Below are 18,857 nucleotides of genomic sequence, written 5' to 3' on the forward strand. Positions count from 1 at the left end.
GGAGATCTGTGGGTGCTGCTTCGATGTTGGGTGGGTTCAGTGGAGCTGGTCGATTCAAGAGTTCCTTGAAGTGTTCTACTTACCTGTTTCGTTGTTCTTCAATATCGTTGATTACTTTGCCTTCCTTGTTTTTCACTGGTCTTTCTGGTTGACGGTAATTTCCAGCAAGTTTCTTTGTTGTATCATACAGTTGTCTCATGTTTCCCTCTCTTGCAGCCTTTTCCGCTGTCATCGCTAAATCTTCCACATATTTACGTTTGTCGGTCCTGATGCTCCTCTTCACTTGCTTGTTTGCCTCTGTGTATTCGGCTTGTGCCTTGGCTTTTTCTGCTCTTGTTCGGCTGATATTGATTGCTACCTTCTTGTTCCTCCTTGCTTCAATTTTATCCAGTGTACCAACAGTGATCCATTCCTTGTGATGGTGCTTCTTTTGGCCCAGAACCTCCTGACATGTTGAAACGATTGCCTCCTTGATACCTTTCCAGCTGCTCTCTATGGTGGTTCCCTCTCCATTGAGTAGGTCATGAAAGGCCTCGAACCTGTTGCTGAGGGCTATGTTAAATTCGTTGAGTTTGTCAGCATCTCGAAGAAAGGCCGTGTTAAACTTTTGTGATGTTGTCCGCGCCATTGTCCAGTGCTTCTTGAGTTTTAGTTTCATCTTGGCGACCAGCAAATGGTGATCGGATGCTATATCAGCTCCTCTTCTGGTTCTCACATCCTCCATCCTCCTGAACTTTTTGTTGATGCAGACATGGTCGATTTGATTTTGTGTAGTGTGATCCGGTGAAATCCAAGTGGCTTTGTGTATGTTTTTGTGTGGGAATATGGTGCCACCTATGACCAGTTTATTGAAGGCACATAGGTTTGCAAATCTCTCACCGTTTTCGTTCCTTCCTCCCAGTCCATGTTGTCCCATGACGTCTTCGTATCCAGTGTTGTCCTTTCCAACCTTGGCATTGAAATCTCCCATTAGAATGGTCAGGTCCTTGGTTGGGCACTTCTCGAAGATTGACTGCAGCCTATCGTAGAATTGGTTTTTAGCGTCTTCATCGTAGTCGTTGGTCGGCGCATAGCATTGGATGATGTTCATTGTAATGCCCTCTCTCTTTGTTTTGAAGGAGGCTTTGATGATCCTCGGTCCATGAGATTCCCATCCTATAAGTGCATTTTGTGCTTTTCTAGACAGCATCAGTGCCACTCCTTGTGTATGTGGGGCATTTTCTTCTTCATGACCGGAGTATAACAGAAGTTCCCCTGAAGACAGTCGTTGTTGTCCAACCTGCGTCCAATGTGTTTCACTGATTCCAAGCACTTCCAGGTTGTATTTCCTCATTTCCGCAGAAATTTGGAAGACTCTGCCGGTCTCCCACATTGTCCGGACATTCCATGTACCTATAAAAATTGTCGCTCTGGTTGTAAGAAGGTGCATCGGCCTCATGACTTCCGAAGGAACTCGGCTTTCATCATGAGACGTCATTTTTCCTTCTACTCCCAGGGCAGAGTTTGAATGGTTTGAATGATTTTTTCTGGTTAGCGTTTTTTTAGCGAGTTGATTTTCTACGGGATGGGGTCGCTAACCCCATGCCCAACCCTCCTCCTTTACCCGGGCTTGGGACCGGCAGTAGCCCCTGGAGGAGCTACAGGCGGAGTTAACCATATCGTATACAAAACAGTTATTCACCACAGATTATGCATGATAGCTACTCATTATCATGAATTGATTAAAGTTAGACATATATATATATATATCACCAATGTGCATCACGACTCAATCCCTAACTTGGAATCCGGAAGGGAAGCGGAAAAGAGGAAGGCCAAAGAACACACTACACCGGGAAATAGAAGCAGATATGAAAAGGATGAATAGCAACTGGAAAGAACTGGAAAGGAAGGCTCAGGACAGAGTTGGATGGAGAATGCTGGTGAGCGGCCTATGCTCCTCGACGAGGGGTAACAGGCGTAAGTAAGTAAGTTATATATATATATATATATATATATATATATATATATATATATCACTGGATACAGGCTTAGTGGTCTACAATTTAAGCTCTTGCTCGCGTGACCGAGGGTTCCGGGTTCAATTACCAATTGAATGGTCATGGATGCTCACTTCTGAGGAGATCTGTGCTGAGATAAAATAACTATCCAATGCTTCTTCGTTTTTATTGGTGAGCTAACTATGAAAGTTCTACAATCTCCACGAATCCTTCTGTACTAATAAATTAGATTTGATTTGTTACTTATGAGAATAGTGTTTTTTCTTGACTGAAGACTGGACGCCCGTTTCGTCCTAGTATGGGACTTCTCGGCAGTGCTCCTGCACGTCCCCGCATGCCGGATCCGTACACAGAACCCTTGGTCTCGCGCGGGGATTTTTGACTTTTAGACCACTAAGCCGGCCTTCAACGGTGTTAATGTCTAACTCCAATCAATCCACGATATTTCACAACCATCTTCTACTGTTTCCAGTAGGCAACTGACTCACATTTATGATTGTCGAAATATAACAGTTACATGCATTTCATAAGAATGTACATAATAATAATCCACAAACTAGTTCCAGGAGTCATCATTTCTTCAGTTTCACTTGTGATACATGAATTACGGATACTGTTAATACAACTTCTATTACCCTGCGATTTGTCTTGGATTAAGTTTATCTTACTGTGCTAATGTGATTGTGCGTGTATGTGCAGGAAAATTGAATATATATATATATATATATATATATATATATATATATATGTCAGGTCCTCTATGTTGCATACAACATGACATGACATCTATCAAAAATATTCTATCTAAACTATAATTCACATTTTCTTCTTTATTATTTTCTCTTTATTTAGTCTTATTATCTATTCAAGAGATTCTATTTACACAGATGTTCCAGTGCATATAGCCACTTTCTCCGTAAGTGGTACATGATGTATTTTATAAATTGGATAATGACACTTTTTTTGCTCGAAAAAGTTTTCCGATGTTTATCTATTCTCGTCATCATCCATATATTATTATTGTCATTATTATTATTAGTAGTAGTATTAGTAATAGTAGTATTAGTAAGAGGATTTCATCATTATGGAACAAGGATTACATGATTTACAGAATAAAATGAATTAGAACAACATATGTTACTGAACAACGTTGTTTTCCATCAGATCCTCATCAGGTTTTACTTTAATATACAATAATATTTATATGGATTTATGAAAATATTAAACCAATGAAGGCAGTTTTTGAGTCAGTGGTAATAGCGAAATAGATTACATCAGCAAGAAGTACAAATTGATAGTGTAATGATAGGTGTACTCGTTGTCATAGGAATAATAAAGCACAGATATATGAACGAAGAGTATTCTTTTCAATAAATCCTCTTCAGGTTCTGTAATTATCGTATTGAAAAGATTACTATTTGTCAACATATCTGTGCTTTAATATGGTGAAAATTTTTTCAGATTATAGTAATAAACGCTTGAATCAATCTTTCATAGTATGAAGTAAACCAACAGATTGGAAAAATAGACATTGAAATACCATTCATTTTAATTGCCGGCTTACGTAATAAGAATCAGTGTAGTGTGATGGAGATTGTTGGGTTTTTTCGGAGGTCGTGGACCGATCAATGTTGGATCACCATTGAAAACTCAGAAGCACTGAACGGCCGTTTCGTCCTAGTATGAGACCCCTCAGCAGCTCACATCCATGATTCCGCACACGGGATACGGGACGAGGACCTTCCTTCTCGCCCGAACGCTTAACCTCCAGACCAATGAGCCGGCTTACGACGATGTTAATGTCTAACTTCAACCATTTCAGCTGGAGTACCACTGAAAGCCAGTGGGAATTAAACAATTGTTTCGTACTGGTATGAGATTCCTCAATACTGAGCACCACAACTCAGCTAGTGGTTGAACTCATAACCTTCGTGTCTCGTCTTTGCACACTCCTGATAAGTGCCTACTAATAGAGAACAGTTATCCAGTATTCCTCAGTTATCAATGGTACCCCAACTAAGATCAATCTATAATGGATACAACCCACCACTCAAATATATCTCTTTCAACTAGACCATTTTGTTTTGTCAATATTTTTTCTCCATTTGTTCACTAAATTTTTCATTCTTTTTTCCTACTTTACACTATTCATGATTTGTATAGCCTTTTGTTGTTAACAACAGTAGCAATATTAAAACAAAAATAGACAAAGGTGTAGTTGATCATTGTATAAATTCAATAACTACTACTATTACGACTGTACAAAAGTTTGGTTGTTTCACTTCAGCATTTATTCATCCTAATGATAATAATCAATATCTACTAGCCGGTACTACTCATGGACAATTATTAGCTTGGTGTATAAAACCAGATTCATTCACGTTGAATATTGTCGATGAACAAAAGAAACAAATGTTGTTAAATAATTCAATAGTGAAAAGTAATGTTTTCCTTAGAATAATGATATGTTGATATATATATATATATATATATATTTCATTAAGTGACTGGAGGTAATCAACAAGAACCCCCCTTGTTCGATTTAAGTTTCACGCTATTCGGCATTCATTAGTAAGGTGTACTTGTAATCTTTAGAGAACTAGTGATACCTGGAGGATTTAATCCTGCATCACCCAGTTTTACTACCACTGATATATTATCGGCTGACCTGTATGACTGAGATATTGTACAGATGCTTGACCACTGAGTAGTGACCAGTTTCATGTCTATCCAGTCCTTTTAGTGCTAATCTAAGCGGCTGTTATTCAATCAACTGGAATTCTATTGAGAAAGATAAGCAGACGCCATTGGCCGAGATTTAGCTTGATTTTATGGCGAAGAACACAACATTAGTTGAAAATATGACTTTATTTTCTAAGGTATATATATATATATATATATATATATATATATATATGAATGTACATGTATTCTCGGTTCGGTCAAAAGCGCTTCCTTTCCATCGCTTCCTTCATCTTCTTTCTTAAGTTACTGATTTGGGTTCATTTATAGAAAGCTTGTGTAATGATTACAAACTCAGATAATTGTACAATATAACAATAACTCTGTAACCAATTTCGAAAAAGACCAGTCAGTCAGTCACAACGTAGGACCAGGCACATATATGCATCGGTCCAAGTTGACATACCTCGTTAGCACAACAAGATCAACACCGGATTCATAGTAGTTAATTTAGTGGTGGTGGTGGTAGTATATAAATTATAGGTTGTATATAAGGATATAGTACAGGAAGGAAGAAAGTTATGAAGCAATTTTAATCTCAAGGTTTAAGGGAAGATAAAGAGTGTACACACCTACGCCATTGTGATCGATTCTGAGCCATGTCACCTAGAGTCTCCAACCATTGGTTACGATAGTCACGCGGACCCCAACCAGGTAGTCTGCATCTACCAACATGGCTCAGACTAGAAGTTAGTGACTTCAAGCACTGATGCCATGTTTTGGTTTGGCCGCCCCTAACTCTTTCCCAACCATTGCCAATACTAGTCATCATAGAGCATCGTGGTAATCGGTGTTCAAGCATACGTAACACGTGGCCCAACCATCTCAGTCGATGAAGATTCATCACCTCATCAACTGATTTACCATCGTTTCCTAATACCCTGTGTCTAACCTCGCTATTACTTACCCGGTGATCCCAGCAGATGCGAGCAATATTTCTTAGGCATCTGTGGTCAAATACTAGTAACTTACGAGTATCTTCTACTCTTAATGGCCGACGCGTTCGACTACTTCACTCCCTATCCTTAGTTCGGGTGTTGACGCAGGCCAGTCCTGGAGTAACAATTTACATTTGGATGGGGAGAAACGCATCCCAAACATCCTGGCATTATTACTGAGTTCCAACAGAAGACTCTGCATTTTGCCAGCGTCTTCACCAAACAGGACTATGTCATCTGCGTATTCTAAGTCGCTTAGTGGTCCCCCTGGTAGGAGATCAATTCCTGTAGATTCAGTCGAAGAGAGTGTTATTTGCAGCAACAGGTCTATAATGAAGTTAAACAAAAACGGGGATAGTGGACAGCCTTAACGGATACCACTTGAGGTTGTAAAATCATATGACAGTTCGCCATAGGCTCTCACTCGACTGGTAGTGTTCGAGTAAACAGCCTTCACAAGATTTATGTACTTCTCAGGTACACCTTTCAATGACAGACACTGCCACAGAACCTTTCGGTCTACAGAGTCAAATGTTGCTTTCAAGTCAAGAAAAACTATCATTGTCGGACGCCGATAAGCGTGTCTGTGCTCTAAAACTTGACGAATGGTGAATATGTGGTCGATACAGCCACGACCAGGTCTGAAGTCAGCCTGATTTCCTCGTGTTTTCATTTCACGAGTCTTAGTTAGGCTCCTGATAATTATTGAGGCTAGTATTTTAGATGCTATGTTAGTCAGACTAATCCCTCTATGGTTATCACAGGATGATTTTGACCCCTTTTTATATATTGGGACAATCAGTGATTGTGACCAGTCGGATGGGATTACATTCGTCTCCCAGATTTTAGCCAGAATATTAGTCAACCTAATCGCTAAAATTGGACCACCATATTTAAAGACCTCTGGAACCAATCCACCAGGACCAGCTGCTTTTCCTCGTTTCAGATTACCTATAGCCTTTTGAACTTCAAGTAGGGTCGGGGGGCCTACTTCAATGTTCCATTCAGGTTTTCTGGGAATAGTGGGTAGTTGTGCAGTAGCTGAAGGCCAGCTAAACTGCTCCTTAAAGTGTTCCGCCCATCGTTCTAAACGTTTGGGTTGAGAGCAGATAAGGGTTCCGTCTTTTTCCGAGATTGTCTCACTTACACTTGACTTCTTAATTCCGGTTTCTTTTATTAGTCTGAATAGTTGCCTGGTGTTGCCTACAGCCGCTGCCTTTTCCATCTCTTTTGCTTTCATTGCCCACCACTGCTCACGATCGTTCCTTAGACTTTTAGTTAACCTAGATCTAATTTGTTTACGCTCTTCGTCATGTTCAGAGCCTGATGGGATGAGTTTACGCGAATCCATCAGTGAAATAGACTTAGAGGAAATACATTGATTTTTTGGAGCCCTATGGTTTAAATGACTAATAGATGTTACTGCTGTTTCCACAGCTGTTCGTGTGTCTTTCCAAGCAGCATCTAGGTCAGTCTCGTTTACAGAACTGCCTAGATGTGAACTCAGTTGTTTCTGGAATTCGCATTTGGCTTTCTCGTCCTCCAGTTCAATCCTAATGGGTCTTCTTAGTGTACTTTTCCTGCGTCCATTGAGGCGCAGACAAATGCGCGCTTGTATTAAAGCGTGATCAGAGTCTAAACAAGTATTCCAATACGAGTGACAATCTTCTATTGAGCCTCTCCAACGATCACTGATGACAATATGGTGTATTTGAGTCCATCGTTGGTTTGGTGCAGGTGGTCGCCATGTTAGACGATGTCTCTCCTTATGCTTAAAATTAGTGCTTGCTAAAAATAAACGATTGTCTGAACATAGTTGCAACAGACGATCACCATTATCGGTTCGTTGAGCCGGAATACTAAAACACCCACCTAAATGTCTTTATCTTTGGTTTAAGCTGCCTACCTGGGCATTAAAGTCACCCGCTACGACTACTATGTCTGAGCGCTTGGCTTTCTAAAGAAGTTCAGAGAGTTTTCTGTAAAAATCATCTTTTACTTCATCATGGCTGCAGTCAGTGAGAGCGTAGGCAGAAACGACGAAAAGGCAACGACGTGTGTCCCTATCCTTTCGAGTTCTTACGGAGCCATTTAGCCGGACAGCACACAGGCGACTGTTAACGGGGATCCATTCTAATAGTGCCTGTTCTGCCCTTGTACTTAGTGCTATGCCTACACCTGCAAGTCTGCGAGAACTAACCAACGGGTCGCCAGATACACGGAGGGTGTATTTCGTTGGCTGTCCATTTTGGCGAGGTGAGGTCAAGTGAATGACCACACTAGGATCCTGTATGTGTGTTTCGGAGACACAGCATACATCAATGGTACGAGATTCTAGGGTTTTAGCTAAGGAGGCCTGTTGACCGATTTGGCATAGGGTACGTACGTTGAAGGCTCCAATGTGTAGTTTGGAGCGAGGTTTTAGTAGACCTAAAACAGCGTTTCGCGCACTAGAATCGTTGGCCATGGTGACACTTGAGGAGGAAACCGAGAGAGGAAGTTTAGTGTTGAAATTCAAGGTAGAAGGAATAGTAGGAATTGAAGAAGGAGATTGATTATGAATACAGTGGTCTTGAGTGCTGTTAGAGGTATGAGGGCAGTTCTTCTAGAGGTACCTAAAAAGGAAATTGGGTTAGAAGTGATCTTAATGACCTGAGAGCGTGACCGCAGTGCCCAAGGGACAAGTGCTTGAGGTCGGTCACACACGACCTTTTTGTGGGTAGTTTTTGTGTTAGCTCCGTTCTTCAAAGGACCTTACCACCGGAGACGGATATCCGTGGGATAAGGCGAGGTGTGCATTTTTAGGGTCGACCTTTTCTAACCCCACCCCTCCTTGTGGGAGGGCAGCATCGCTGTCATGCTGGTTGTCTGAAGGAAACACCTTACTGCTGTCACACCTCTGTACAGTCAGCAGTACGACTTCACCTTCGGACCTTGGGTTTGCTGCTTTTAGTCTCACCGCTCTTCAAACGACCTGCCTGGCATGGTAGGACCTTGAGGAACAATTGTTCCAGCTAGTATAGCTCGATTGATTCATCACGATATGCAAGCCCGACCACCACGTCAAGGTAGGAGCAACGAAAAAGACCAATGATAACACATCTTGAAATCTGTTTAAACATTAAGAGAATTTTATAGTGTCTACGTGAATCATTAGCTAGGTATGGGAGTTTCAGAGCGCCAGATATAATTGCAAAAGTACCCGATGTTTATTATTCAGAATAGTGATCAAGAAAAATTCTTTTTCATGAATAATTTCAGTTGAATTCTTGGGAAATAACGCCTTTATTTTCAATTCGATAAAGAGTTAATCAAAAATGAAGATGATTCAGCGAAGTGAATCTTTTCTTCAGCGATGCTATTCTCTAAAGCTGTACAATCGTATTTGTAGCTACACTTTACATATGTTACTCTGTGGTTAAATAAATGAATGTTGCGTCACTAAACATGAAAAAAAGGGTATAAGGCACATGTAGAAATTACCTGATTACAACTTTACTATATTCGTCATCATCATCATCATTCCTTGGTAAATAAAAGTAGAGACTTTTATTAATCCCATCTATCATATTCAGATAAATAATTGTATTGGCTAATCCACTCATAACTTCTGATATCAGTGAATATAATGGATTGTATGAAGCTGATAATGTTGACATTAGTCACTCATTCTTTTTATCTATATTTATATATATACTTTTTTCTACAATTTAGGTGTGCCTATTACGCCTCCAATTATGTGTAGTGATCTACATACTGTATGGGAAAAACATGCATTGCCTAATATAGCTATGTTTTTGACAGTGAGTGGTTTGTTTGTCTTACTTCTCAATTATTTTCTGTACTTGATACTTTTGTTTGGAGATCATTGAAAATTTTTTTCTTAGTTGAAGTGATTTCTGGAACATATGTATATGTATATATTTTTAGAGATCATTCTCATTAAGAACTAATATCAGCTAACGAATCCATTGAAAAGTATGAAGCATCTCAGAGAGTTAATTTGTGATTATATAACGCAAATATCATCCTCATCACTTTACGGTTTGTCATCGAAGTTGAACTATTGAGTTATCGTCGACCTGCTTGATTACATTAGTCATGTTATTCCACTAAAAGGTCTGAAAAATACCTCTTTTTCAAATTGTCACTCTAATGTGAAACATTAAGTCAATGGATTCAGATTTCATGAGTTGACTATCTACTACTCTTGCCACAATAAGTCCTAAAAATTCTAGGACTTGATCCTACTTGTGGTGTTGTGTAAAGTTAGTTAGCGCTGAGACAGCTCCTCTTTATGCTCAATGTTTTCCAGGCGTGTTGTGTTCTTATATCTGACTCAGTTACCGCATTCACTTCCTACGATATACCAAACCCACTTTCCAGATGAGAAGACTAAAAGCATATATATATATATATATATATATATATATATATATATATATGTCTTTCCAGCCTAAATATGGACATGTAGACTTAGATCTTAACTGGGTATATAATCGATTTCTTTCAACAGCATGTCTCGTTTGTAATTTTGCGTTTACCGTTTAAACTTACGATGACATGTGGATACTGTGATATGTCTATACACACTAACCCAGCCTATCAGATATCGACTTGTGATGAAATCTATGCATTAGTAACTAGTTGATAAGGCATTGTTTCAAAAGTCTCTTTTGAAATCGATAAGCTTTAGCTAATAAGTGTTCTAACTAGTTTTACAAAGTAAGAAACATTAATTGATACCTGATCTTATGTTAATAATTAATTCCATCATTTGTATAGATCTATTGAGTTAAATGGAGTGCATAGTCAGTTCGATGAAACTTATCATCTATAGGTATATTTCTACTATGGTATTTATTGATTATCAGAATATTGTCCCAGTTATTTCTCAGTTAACGAAGGGAAAATGTATTCATTGTTAGAGTAGTTAACATCCGATCACTGATTCGTAAGTTTGTCCCACACTCCATTCTTTTCTTTCTTGGAACACGGGATTAGTTCATCAAGTCGTTGACTATTATACTAAGTCATGTTGGCAGATGCAGGCTACCTGGGTTCGCTTAATAATCGCAATCAGTTGTTAGAGATGTCGAATGATATGACAAAGAATCGGTTATAGTGGTGCTGATGAACTAACTCCTTATTTTCTACTAAAATCTTGATTTCTTCCATCCATACATTTTCATTTCTTCAACCCATACCATATTCTCAATACCTAATCTTTATCACTACTATGGCTATTACAATTATTGCAATTTTTTTATTCATCTTGCTCAATTTCATTTCGTTGTGCTGACGTGGTATGTCAACTTGGATTGATGTTCATCTGTGCAAGGCTCTACATTGATTATGGTTGACTGATTGACGATCAACTGAAGTCTGATTTCAACATAAACACTACATTGGTTTTATTATTTATGTGATAGCATAAACATTGATACAAATGAGCACCAAGATATATATGTACCACACAAGTCATTAAGTTTGTGTGAGCTGCGATACTGTCCCGGTTCACAGACCGGATCAGGTGGTTTTCTTAGGGGAGCTCTTCCCCGAGCCTTTAACTTAGGGGTCCAATCCACAGGGCAGTAGTGCAATATTATGAGAGAAGACTTTCTCCACCCTCGGCCATGTTAGGACATTTGGGGATTCGAACCTAAACCATTCATCCCAGTCAGAGTGATTTGATTACGAATTGATTCACATGTGAATATATCATTGTGTTAAAAAATCTAAAGAAAAACATGATTTGCTTCAGTCATACCAATTTATATTATCCTTGAGTGTGAATAAGCACTTCAGTTACGGACATAGGATAAAGACTTCTGATAACCGAATTTGAACACAGACTCATATACTTGGTAAGAGGTAGTCGGCAGAAGATTCTGTGGGACCTATGTTTCATATTTGTCGGCAATGTGTACCAGTAGTCTTGAGAAGATTGATGAAGCTCTCTGTGAAATTCGAACCGATGTCACAGAGCTTCATAGTTTGAAATGTTCCAACCTTCAGTTACGCCTTGCTGACATGTGTCAATCAACTCAAAAACTAGGTGTAAGGTTTCCTGTCAAACACATCTCACCATCTAACTTTTCAACATAGTGTATGTGATGTAGAGTTATTAAAACAAATGGCCATATTTCGGCTTGATCCGTAGAATTCGATAGGGATTTAAAAGACTGGATAAATATGATATTGTACACTATTCAGTGATAAATTAATTGTACACATACTTGACAAATACTTTTTGTAAATATTTCTTCAATTTTATGGCATTTATGTTTATTCTGGTGTATTCTCTCTTTACATTTTGATAGAGTTCTATTACAGACTCGAAATATCATTCAAATATAATTAGCCCCAATCATTCCTTATTAGATGATTCGTTGACGGCTTCCCCAATAACCAATCAAATATTGTGTAATGATAATGATAGTAATAATAACGGTAACGATAATCTAAGTGTAACTGTTTGTATACAACTTAATCAAATGACCACATATCAACGTGTCCAGGGTTCACCCCCTACAATTCATCCATATCGTTTAGCTTTTGGTTTGTCTAATGGACGTATTATAATTGTTCGTATGGTTGATTTTTTAAAAACAATTTATTGGCACCATGATCATCCTGATAACAGTCAAGATGATCAATTTCCAATGCAACATCATAATCAGTTGTCCAAGTTTTGTTTAAATGGTCATATCGGTCCTGTGACAAGTTTATTACATCCAGCTAGTTGTGAAAGACAATCATATTCATCAAATGATTCCAATTCCGTAAATTACAATAACAATGGAGATAGTATGACTACTACTAATAATAATATCAGTAGCACAATTACAGATTATCAATTCAATCCAGATTTTCTATTGTCTGGTGGAATGGATTTCACTGTTCGTTTATGGGATTTAAATTCATGGTATGAATCTACTGGCAACAATATTAGTAGTAGTGGTAGAAAATATGTTGGCAATAATTGTAGTAAATCATTATGTCTATCTGTATATCGATGTCATGCATCACCTTGTATTGGCCTAACAATTGGTCCTCCTATTTCATCTGTAATCAATATGGTTGCTGGGAATCCGAGACTTTCGGTTAGTCGTTTTCATCAAATGTTCAATATCTAATCTTCATTATTATTTGCCTATTACTATTATGTTTCATTCATAGGTTATCGGTAATTTAACTTATTCACCAAGCATAGATTTATGTGTACAGAGGGATTGCTCAGTGGTTAAGGCGTTCAGCTTCCAATTACTAAGATATATACTTCAGTTTTGAGAATTGTTTAGTGTCATTAGCCCTCACGGTCAGAGCATGGCTTGAAACTAAGATGTACATACTCAATCTTGGACCGCAACCACTTTCATGTGACCTCTGGTGATATAACTAGGCTGTGCAGGCTGAAGTAGATAAAGTAGGATTCAAACGCGTGGACTCATGGATGAGGGTTTTTTAATGACTTTTTCCCTGTTAATTATCACGTGACTAAGTCGCCAATTAAAACACAGACTCATACGACCTTGTTCTTGTGCTAAACCAATAACACGTCAAAATAGCACTAGCAGCTCTGTGCCAATTCTGAATCCTTATTTGTCCTTGCCTAGTCCTACCCGTTGGGTCCAGAAATCAATTTCATCCTCCATTGTACGAATCACGTGTACGCAGTTTCTTTGCAAGCAAATCAGATCGCATCGATAACTAACCACTTGATCGTCAAGATATAGTCTTAACCACGGAGTTGTAGATCCAAATCCTCTTCCAGTTTAGTCTGTTGATTAGCACCATTAATTATCGCAAAAAGCGTTTCATTTAAAGCTGAATAAATAAGCCTAGTCTTAATAGATGAATAACAATGTGAATTCAAATTTAGAAATACTGAGATCTACACAAATCACTATACTAATATTTAATGTAGAATCTATTTTGTAGTGTTTTTGCCTCTGTCTAATATCATGTTACAAAGCCACCGGTCAGAATCCCGATTTCTATAACTTAGTGTCCCTGAGTTGACCAATTACTCATCCAACCAGCACTAGTAACCATGAGTCCTTATTAGTCTACTGTTCTGTAGTTCTCTTCCCACCTATCCCTTCATTCCACAGAACACAGCAGTCAACCTCCACTATACGAATATTATATTTCCAGCGGACGTAGTTTATATACAAACAGACCTGCTATGTTTGAATAGATTACAAGATCACCTAAAATCGGTGAACGGAACGAAGGATCAGCGACACAAAGAAAAGGCAAACTAAACTGTTTAGATGAGTCCCAGCCCCGCTATCTAGAGGGAAAAAACCAGGTTCGACTTAGTAAAATGCATATTTCACAAGGAGACAGAAGCACGAACAACCAAGAACACCACTCAAGCGTATATATTCAGTATAAAAAGGTCCTTGGGAAACGTCACAAAATAGCATGTTAAAGGAGGCAACTAACGAATGACATTTATGGTTCTTCCAAGTGGGAAATACAATTTGAAGCTAAAAAGGGTCGTTTTTGGAGCGGATACGAGAATTTCAAATTTCCAAAATAAAATCGCAAAAATAAGATTTTTACTAAGTGATTTCTGGGGAGCCAACATACCCAACAAGATTAGATGTCATGACACCATAAAATAGAAAACAGCAACTATACAGGATCAAGCCAAAAGTGTCTGTGAATAGGAGAGACTATGAATAATAAACTTTGAATAGATTAAGAATCGTAAATCGTATAACAGTAGTTAGTGGGTCAATCGAAGTTATATGATAAAAGAAGTATAGATGTATATAATCTAGTTACTTAATAATCATTAGACAAAAATACATATAATGATAGTCTATAAATTACTCCTGGAAGTTACCATTCCTTTAGTCTTCATTCTTATATAACGTTTTGGAACGTTTGAAATCGAAGATCTTCAACTCTTTTTTGCTTTATTGTGAAAATATTCAACTGAGACAACGTTGTATATTGATTAGAGATGTATCTATTTGGGAGTGTATAGTAGAATTTTACTGTTATATCTCCCTCTCTAATTATAAATAAAAGTCTCAGTATATATAAATTGAATAACATCCATTAATAATTCATTTATTTCATTTCTACCGGTAAATGTATATAGTCATCGGTTATTATTTTTCTTAATCAAAAAATTTGTTTTTATATCCAGACAACTATTTGTTCATTTGGTGCAGATGGTTCAGTCTGGTTAATTAATTTAAAAGAAAAACGTCCCTTCCTTTACGCACGTAATACAAGTAATTTATCTTCATGTCCAGTTGTAGCTATTGGTTGGAGACTAGCTGAAGATCTTTTATTGATTAATTATTTAGATGGTACAGTAACAGTATGGGATATAAATATGGGTTGTTTAGAACGGTAAGTGTTAGACAAAAGTTTTATTTCGCATTCTATAAAAGTTGTATTATTGGTTATATATATAGTGTTCTGATGTAGCAATTTTCAAGATAACTAACAACAATTTGGTCTATTGTATTTGTTAAATTGATCTAAGTTGGAGTACCATTGAAATGCAAGGAACGCTGGATAACTTTTTTGTTTTGGTATGGAACTCCTCAACACTGTGTGTCTGCAAGCCCACTAGGGATTGAACCTAAGACCTGAAGGTCTCATAGAGTTCGCTACGTTAGGACTAAATGGTATACACATTTCCAACTTCAGTTAATTTGTCATATGTAGAGACGCTCGTTCAATACTTTAAATAATGCCTGTTTCACTTCCGATATGTATAAACTATACGAGACACAAAATTTCACTAAAACTTCGACCATTAATGAGAACACGATTATGCCATTGATTAAGTGCATCTGATTAGGTTGGTTTACTCTGTGAGTGACTTCAATTGAGACCTGATTTTCATAAGTCTGTTGCCCCAGAACGGGGTCATAGGTCATGCACATTGTTGAAGTGTCACATACCAGGATGAAACCGGTATCTAGTACTCTTTGATCTTCAATAGTTCTACAACTGAAATCAATTAATCTATGACGAATAAAATTTAAAAATATAATCAATCCCGTCAAAATTTCTTCAACTGATTTCTTTGGAGGTTTTCAGCTGATAAATAATTTTGAAAATATACTTTTATCAAATATTCATAGGTTATTGAATGGGGTCATGTGTTGGAGCATAAAATGGATACAACACAGACAACACAACACTTACAAGCTTAATCTCGGCATCTTACATGTCACCAAACAATATCCTATCGTATGTTTATTCGTCATATAAGTGATTTTGTAGGATGAATGACACACATATCAACTCTATAAAATTACTAAAATCTCCACCAAACCCCTTCTGATAACGATCATGTGCTCACTAGTGACTGGTTCCATGAGGTATTTCCTGGAGTTCTAGTGAGAAGCAATAACCAGTGGAATTCAACCACGTCTGTTGGGAGATATCAACTGACTGATGACATTGGTGAATGGTTGCTCAATTTCGTGAATCGGTTAAAGTTAGACATCAACACCGTTGGATGCCGGCCGGCTCAGTGGTCTATCGGTTAAGTGCTCTGGCGCGAGACTGGTAGGTCCTGGATTGGAATCTCGCGAGTGCGGGATCGTGGATGCGCACTGCTGAAGAGTCCCATAATAGGACGAGTTGGCCGTCCAGTGCTTCCAGGTTTCCCATGGTGTTCTAGCTTCAATTGACTCATGATCTCAACTATATAAAATTACTAAAATCTCCACCAAACCCCTTCTGACATATAAAACATCTTAAAATATGTGGTGTAGAAAAATTTGAAAACATCATATCAGGCATTGCTGGTTTTATCATGAGGTCAGCCTTTTTCTAAACCAAGCGACTTTTAAGATGAAAAACGTTTTGGAATTTTTCTTCATTATTTAGATTAGAACTTGCGTAGGAACAAACTGAAAAAATCCCGTTTTTCAAGTTTTTTTTTACCATTTGAATGCTTATTTACTTGTCTAGATCGATTTCTTCTTCTTCATGATGATGATGATGATGATGATGATGATGATGATATATCTTAGAATTCATGATCAGATTTTAACTTCATCTATAAAATTGTAATTAGCACTCATGACTAGACTAGACATCATCATCATAACGTTTGTCACTGTTAAATGACTAATTCATGTGGAGATTCTTTTCTTTTGAGATTGTAGATTCTTGTGTGTCCGCTGAATCGAAACATTTTAGATGATAAAGTCAACTAATAACTTTCACTCTAACCATTAACATAAATAATCGTCAACAATAACCCGAAATTCTAAGACCTATTGATGGGTGGTTCATACAGTTTATTCTACTTTCAGTGACCCATCAGAACTTTAAAGTTAGAAAGCAGATTTAATTTCTATAATTGTATTGTCCTTCTTCGTGAAAAACTCACTGGATTACATGTATCAATTATATAACCACAATACATTATAAATAAGAAATAACGGTTTGTACATAACTGATACAAAACTAAATAATGGGTAGATAATTAACAATAATTGAGAAACGTTGAAACAAATAACATCAGCTAACTAGTGATAAGTTTTCGATTTGAACGCTTATTTCTGGCTTCGTAGATTTTGATGGAGTTTTGTTCTCTGAGTTGGATGGTTTGGTCGTGGAGCACAAACCCGAGGTTTTTGCTGATGATGTCGTTCAGAAGGACGATGAAAGCTCTACGACCAAACCATCCAACTCAGGGAACAAAGCTCCATCAAAATCATCCACCTGGACTACAAATCTCCACTATCTCAAAATCATATGGGCGTAGTGGCTTCGTAGATGTTTCCTATAATCACTGACTACTTCTGCACTTCAGTTTGAACAGTAGGGAAAAGGTACGAAATGTAAGTAAGCGCTTTAGTTTAAGTTTAGGTTAGATTATGTATAAAAATCAAGTATATTTCTAAAGTTTCACATGACCTTGATGTTATAGAATTTTCTGGAAACGCTGAACATAGTAACAGTATAGTTAACCATCTAATTGAAATATGACATGGGGTTCTTGATTTTTCTGTATTTTTAATGTTTGAATTAAATACTGACTGAATAAAACATTTGCTGATGTTTTCTGACCTTGTAGAGACTTTTCCGAGTGATATTGTTGAATTCTCGAACATTGAGTGAAATGAAAGTTAACAATAAGAGTTGTATAGGAGAATACCATAGTCCTCAAGTGTATAATAATTACCTAGTTAAAACGTATCAGTCTATCAAACATAAAGTAAGACCTGTCATATATGTACATCAGTTGAAGTTGCCATAGTTTATTAGAACAACGAGAGAAAATTGTCTGTATGAATGTCAGGAAAGTAGAGGGAGTAAAGATATTAGTGGTGGTAGAAAAAATTAAACATCGAAGATATGATCCTTGAAATTATAAACAAGCGGAAAACAAAAAGATTTATGGGGAATTTAGAAACGTAGGAAACGTAGTGTTATATGTTAAAAATGTTGAATGTTTGCTTTTGGTTATGACATATATACTTCAAAATTGTGTTATTTGTAAATTGGAAAGGTCATTTAATAAAGCTCAGAGTGTTTCTTAGTAAAATGTCATGGTATAATCAATATAATAGTCATTCAATAAATCATGTGAATACAATGCATAGTAGAAGAATTTCGTCTTGGTAATAGAGGTAATAGTAGTTATAGTAATAATAATAATAATAATAATAATAATAATAATAATAATAATAATGTAATGTGAATATAATATGTATAAAGATAGGCGTTATCAAGGTGATTACGATAAAAAAGAGATAATATGTATTGGGGAAGATAAATGTGTGGATTAATAAAGATATGGATACAAAAGGAATTAGGAGGGGAGATTAAACGTTTATAATATCAAGTTAAGGTATCTCGTGCTCCCATCGTGGACCAAGGTAAACATAGAGGCTGTATATACCTCTTCTGGATAAATAATTTAAGTTATCTGGAGTTGATCCAGATGTAGAAGAAATATAATGTAGCTCCTTTATGTGGGTTATTTTGAACTTGAAATGAAACAGAGGTTTCATTTATTTTAATATGATGTTCACTACCGACCAAGTGAGAAAGAATGGAGCTATCAATAGATATAGTGACTCCTTTTGCCAACCATGCTGGTACGTGTTCACAAGCACACAAGGATAAAGCATTCTGAGTACGGTCTATGTAACTAGCTGTACAGGAGCTGTTGAAT

The 18,857-nt window shown here is 37.2% G+C and overlaps 1 protein-coding gene across 1 annotated transcript in view; it reads left to right on the top strand.

Annotated features, from left to right (window-relative positions):
* Positions 1-18,857, top strand: part of Smp_156160 (hypothetical protein) — a gene marked incomplete at its 3' end in the record, with an annotated part of 81,425 nt that overhangs the window by 24,782 nt on the left and 37,786 nt on the right. Inside the window, exons 7-9 of the mRNA XM_018798333.1 lie at positions 2,853-2,916; positions 12,004-12,786; positions 14,850-15,058. Coding sequence (XP_018653285.1) covers positions 2,853-2,916; positions 12,004-12,786; positions 14,850-15,058 — 1,056 coding nt within the window. The remainder of the gene's footprint in view (positions 1-2,852; positions 2,917-12,003; positions 12,787-14,849; positions 15,059-18,857) is intronic.

The sequence above is a fragment of the Schistosoma mansoni genome, chromosome 6 (assembly GCF_000237925.1).
Source record: "Schistosoma mansoni strain Puerto Rico chromosome 6, complete genome".
Taxonomy (NCBI): domain Eukaryota; kingdom Metazoa; phylum Platyhelminthes; class Trematoda; order Strigeidida; family Schistosomatidae; genus Schistosoma; species Schistosoma mansoni.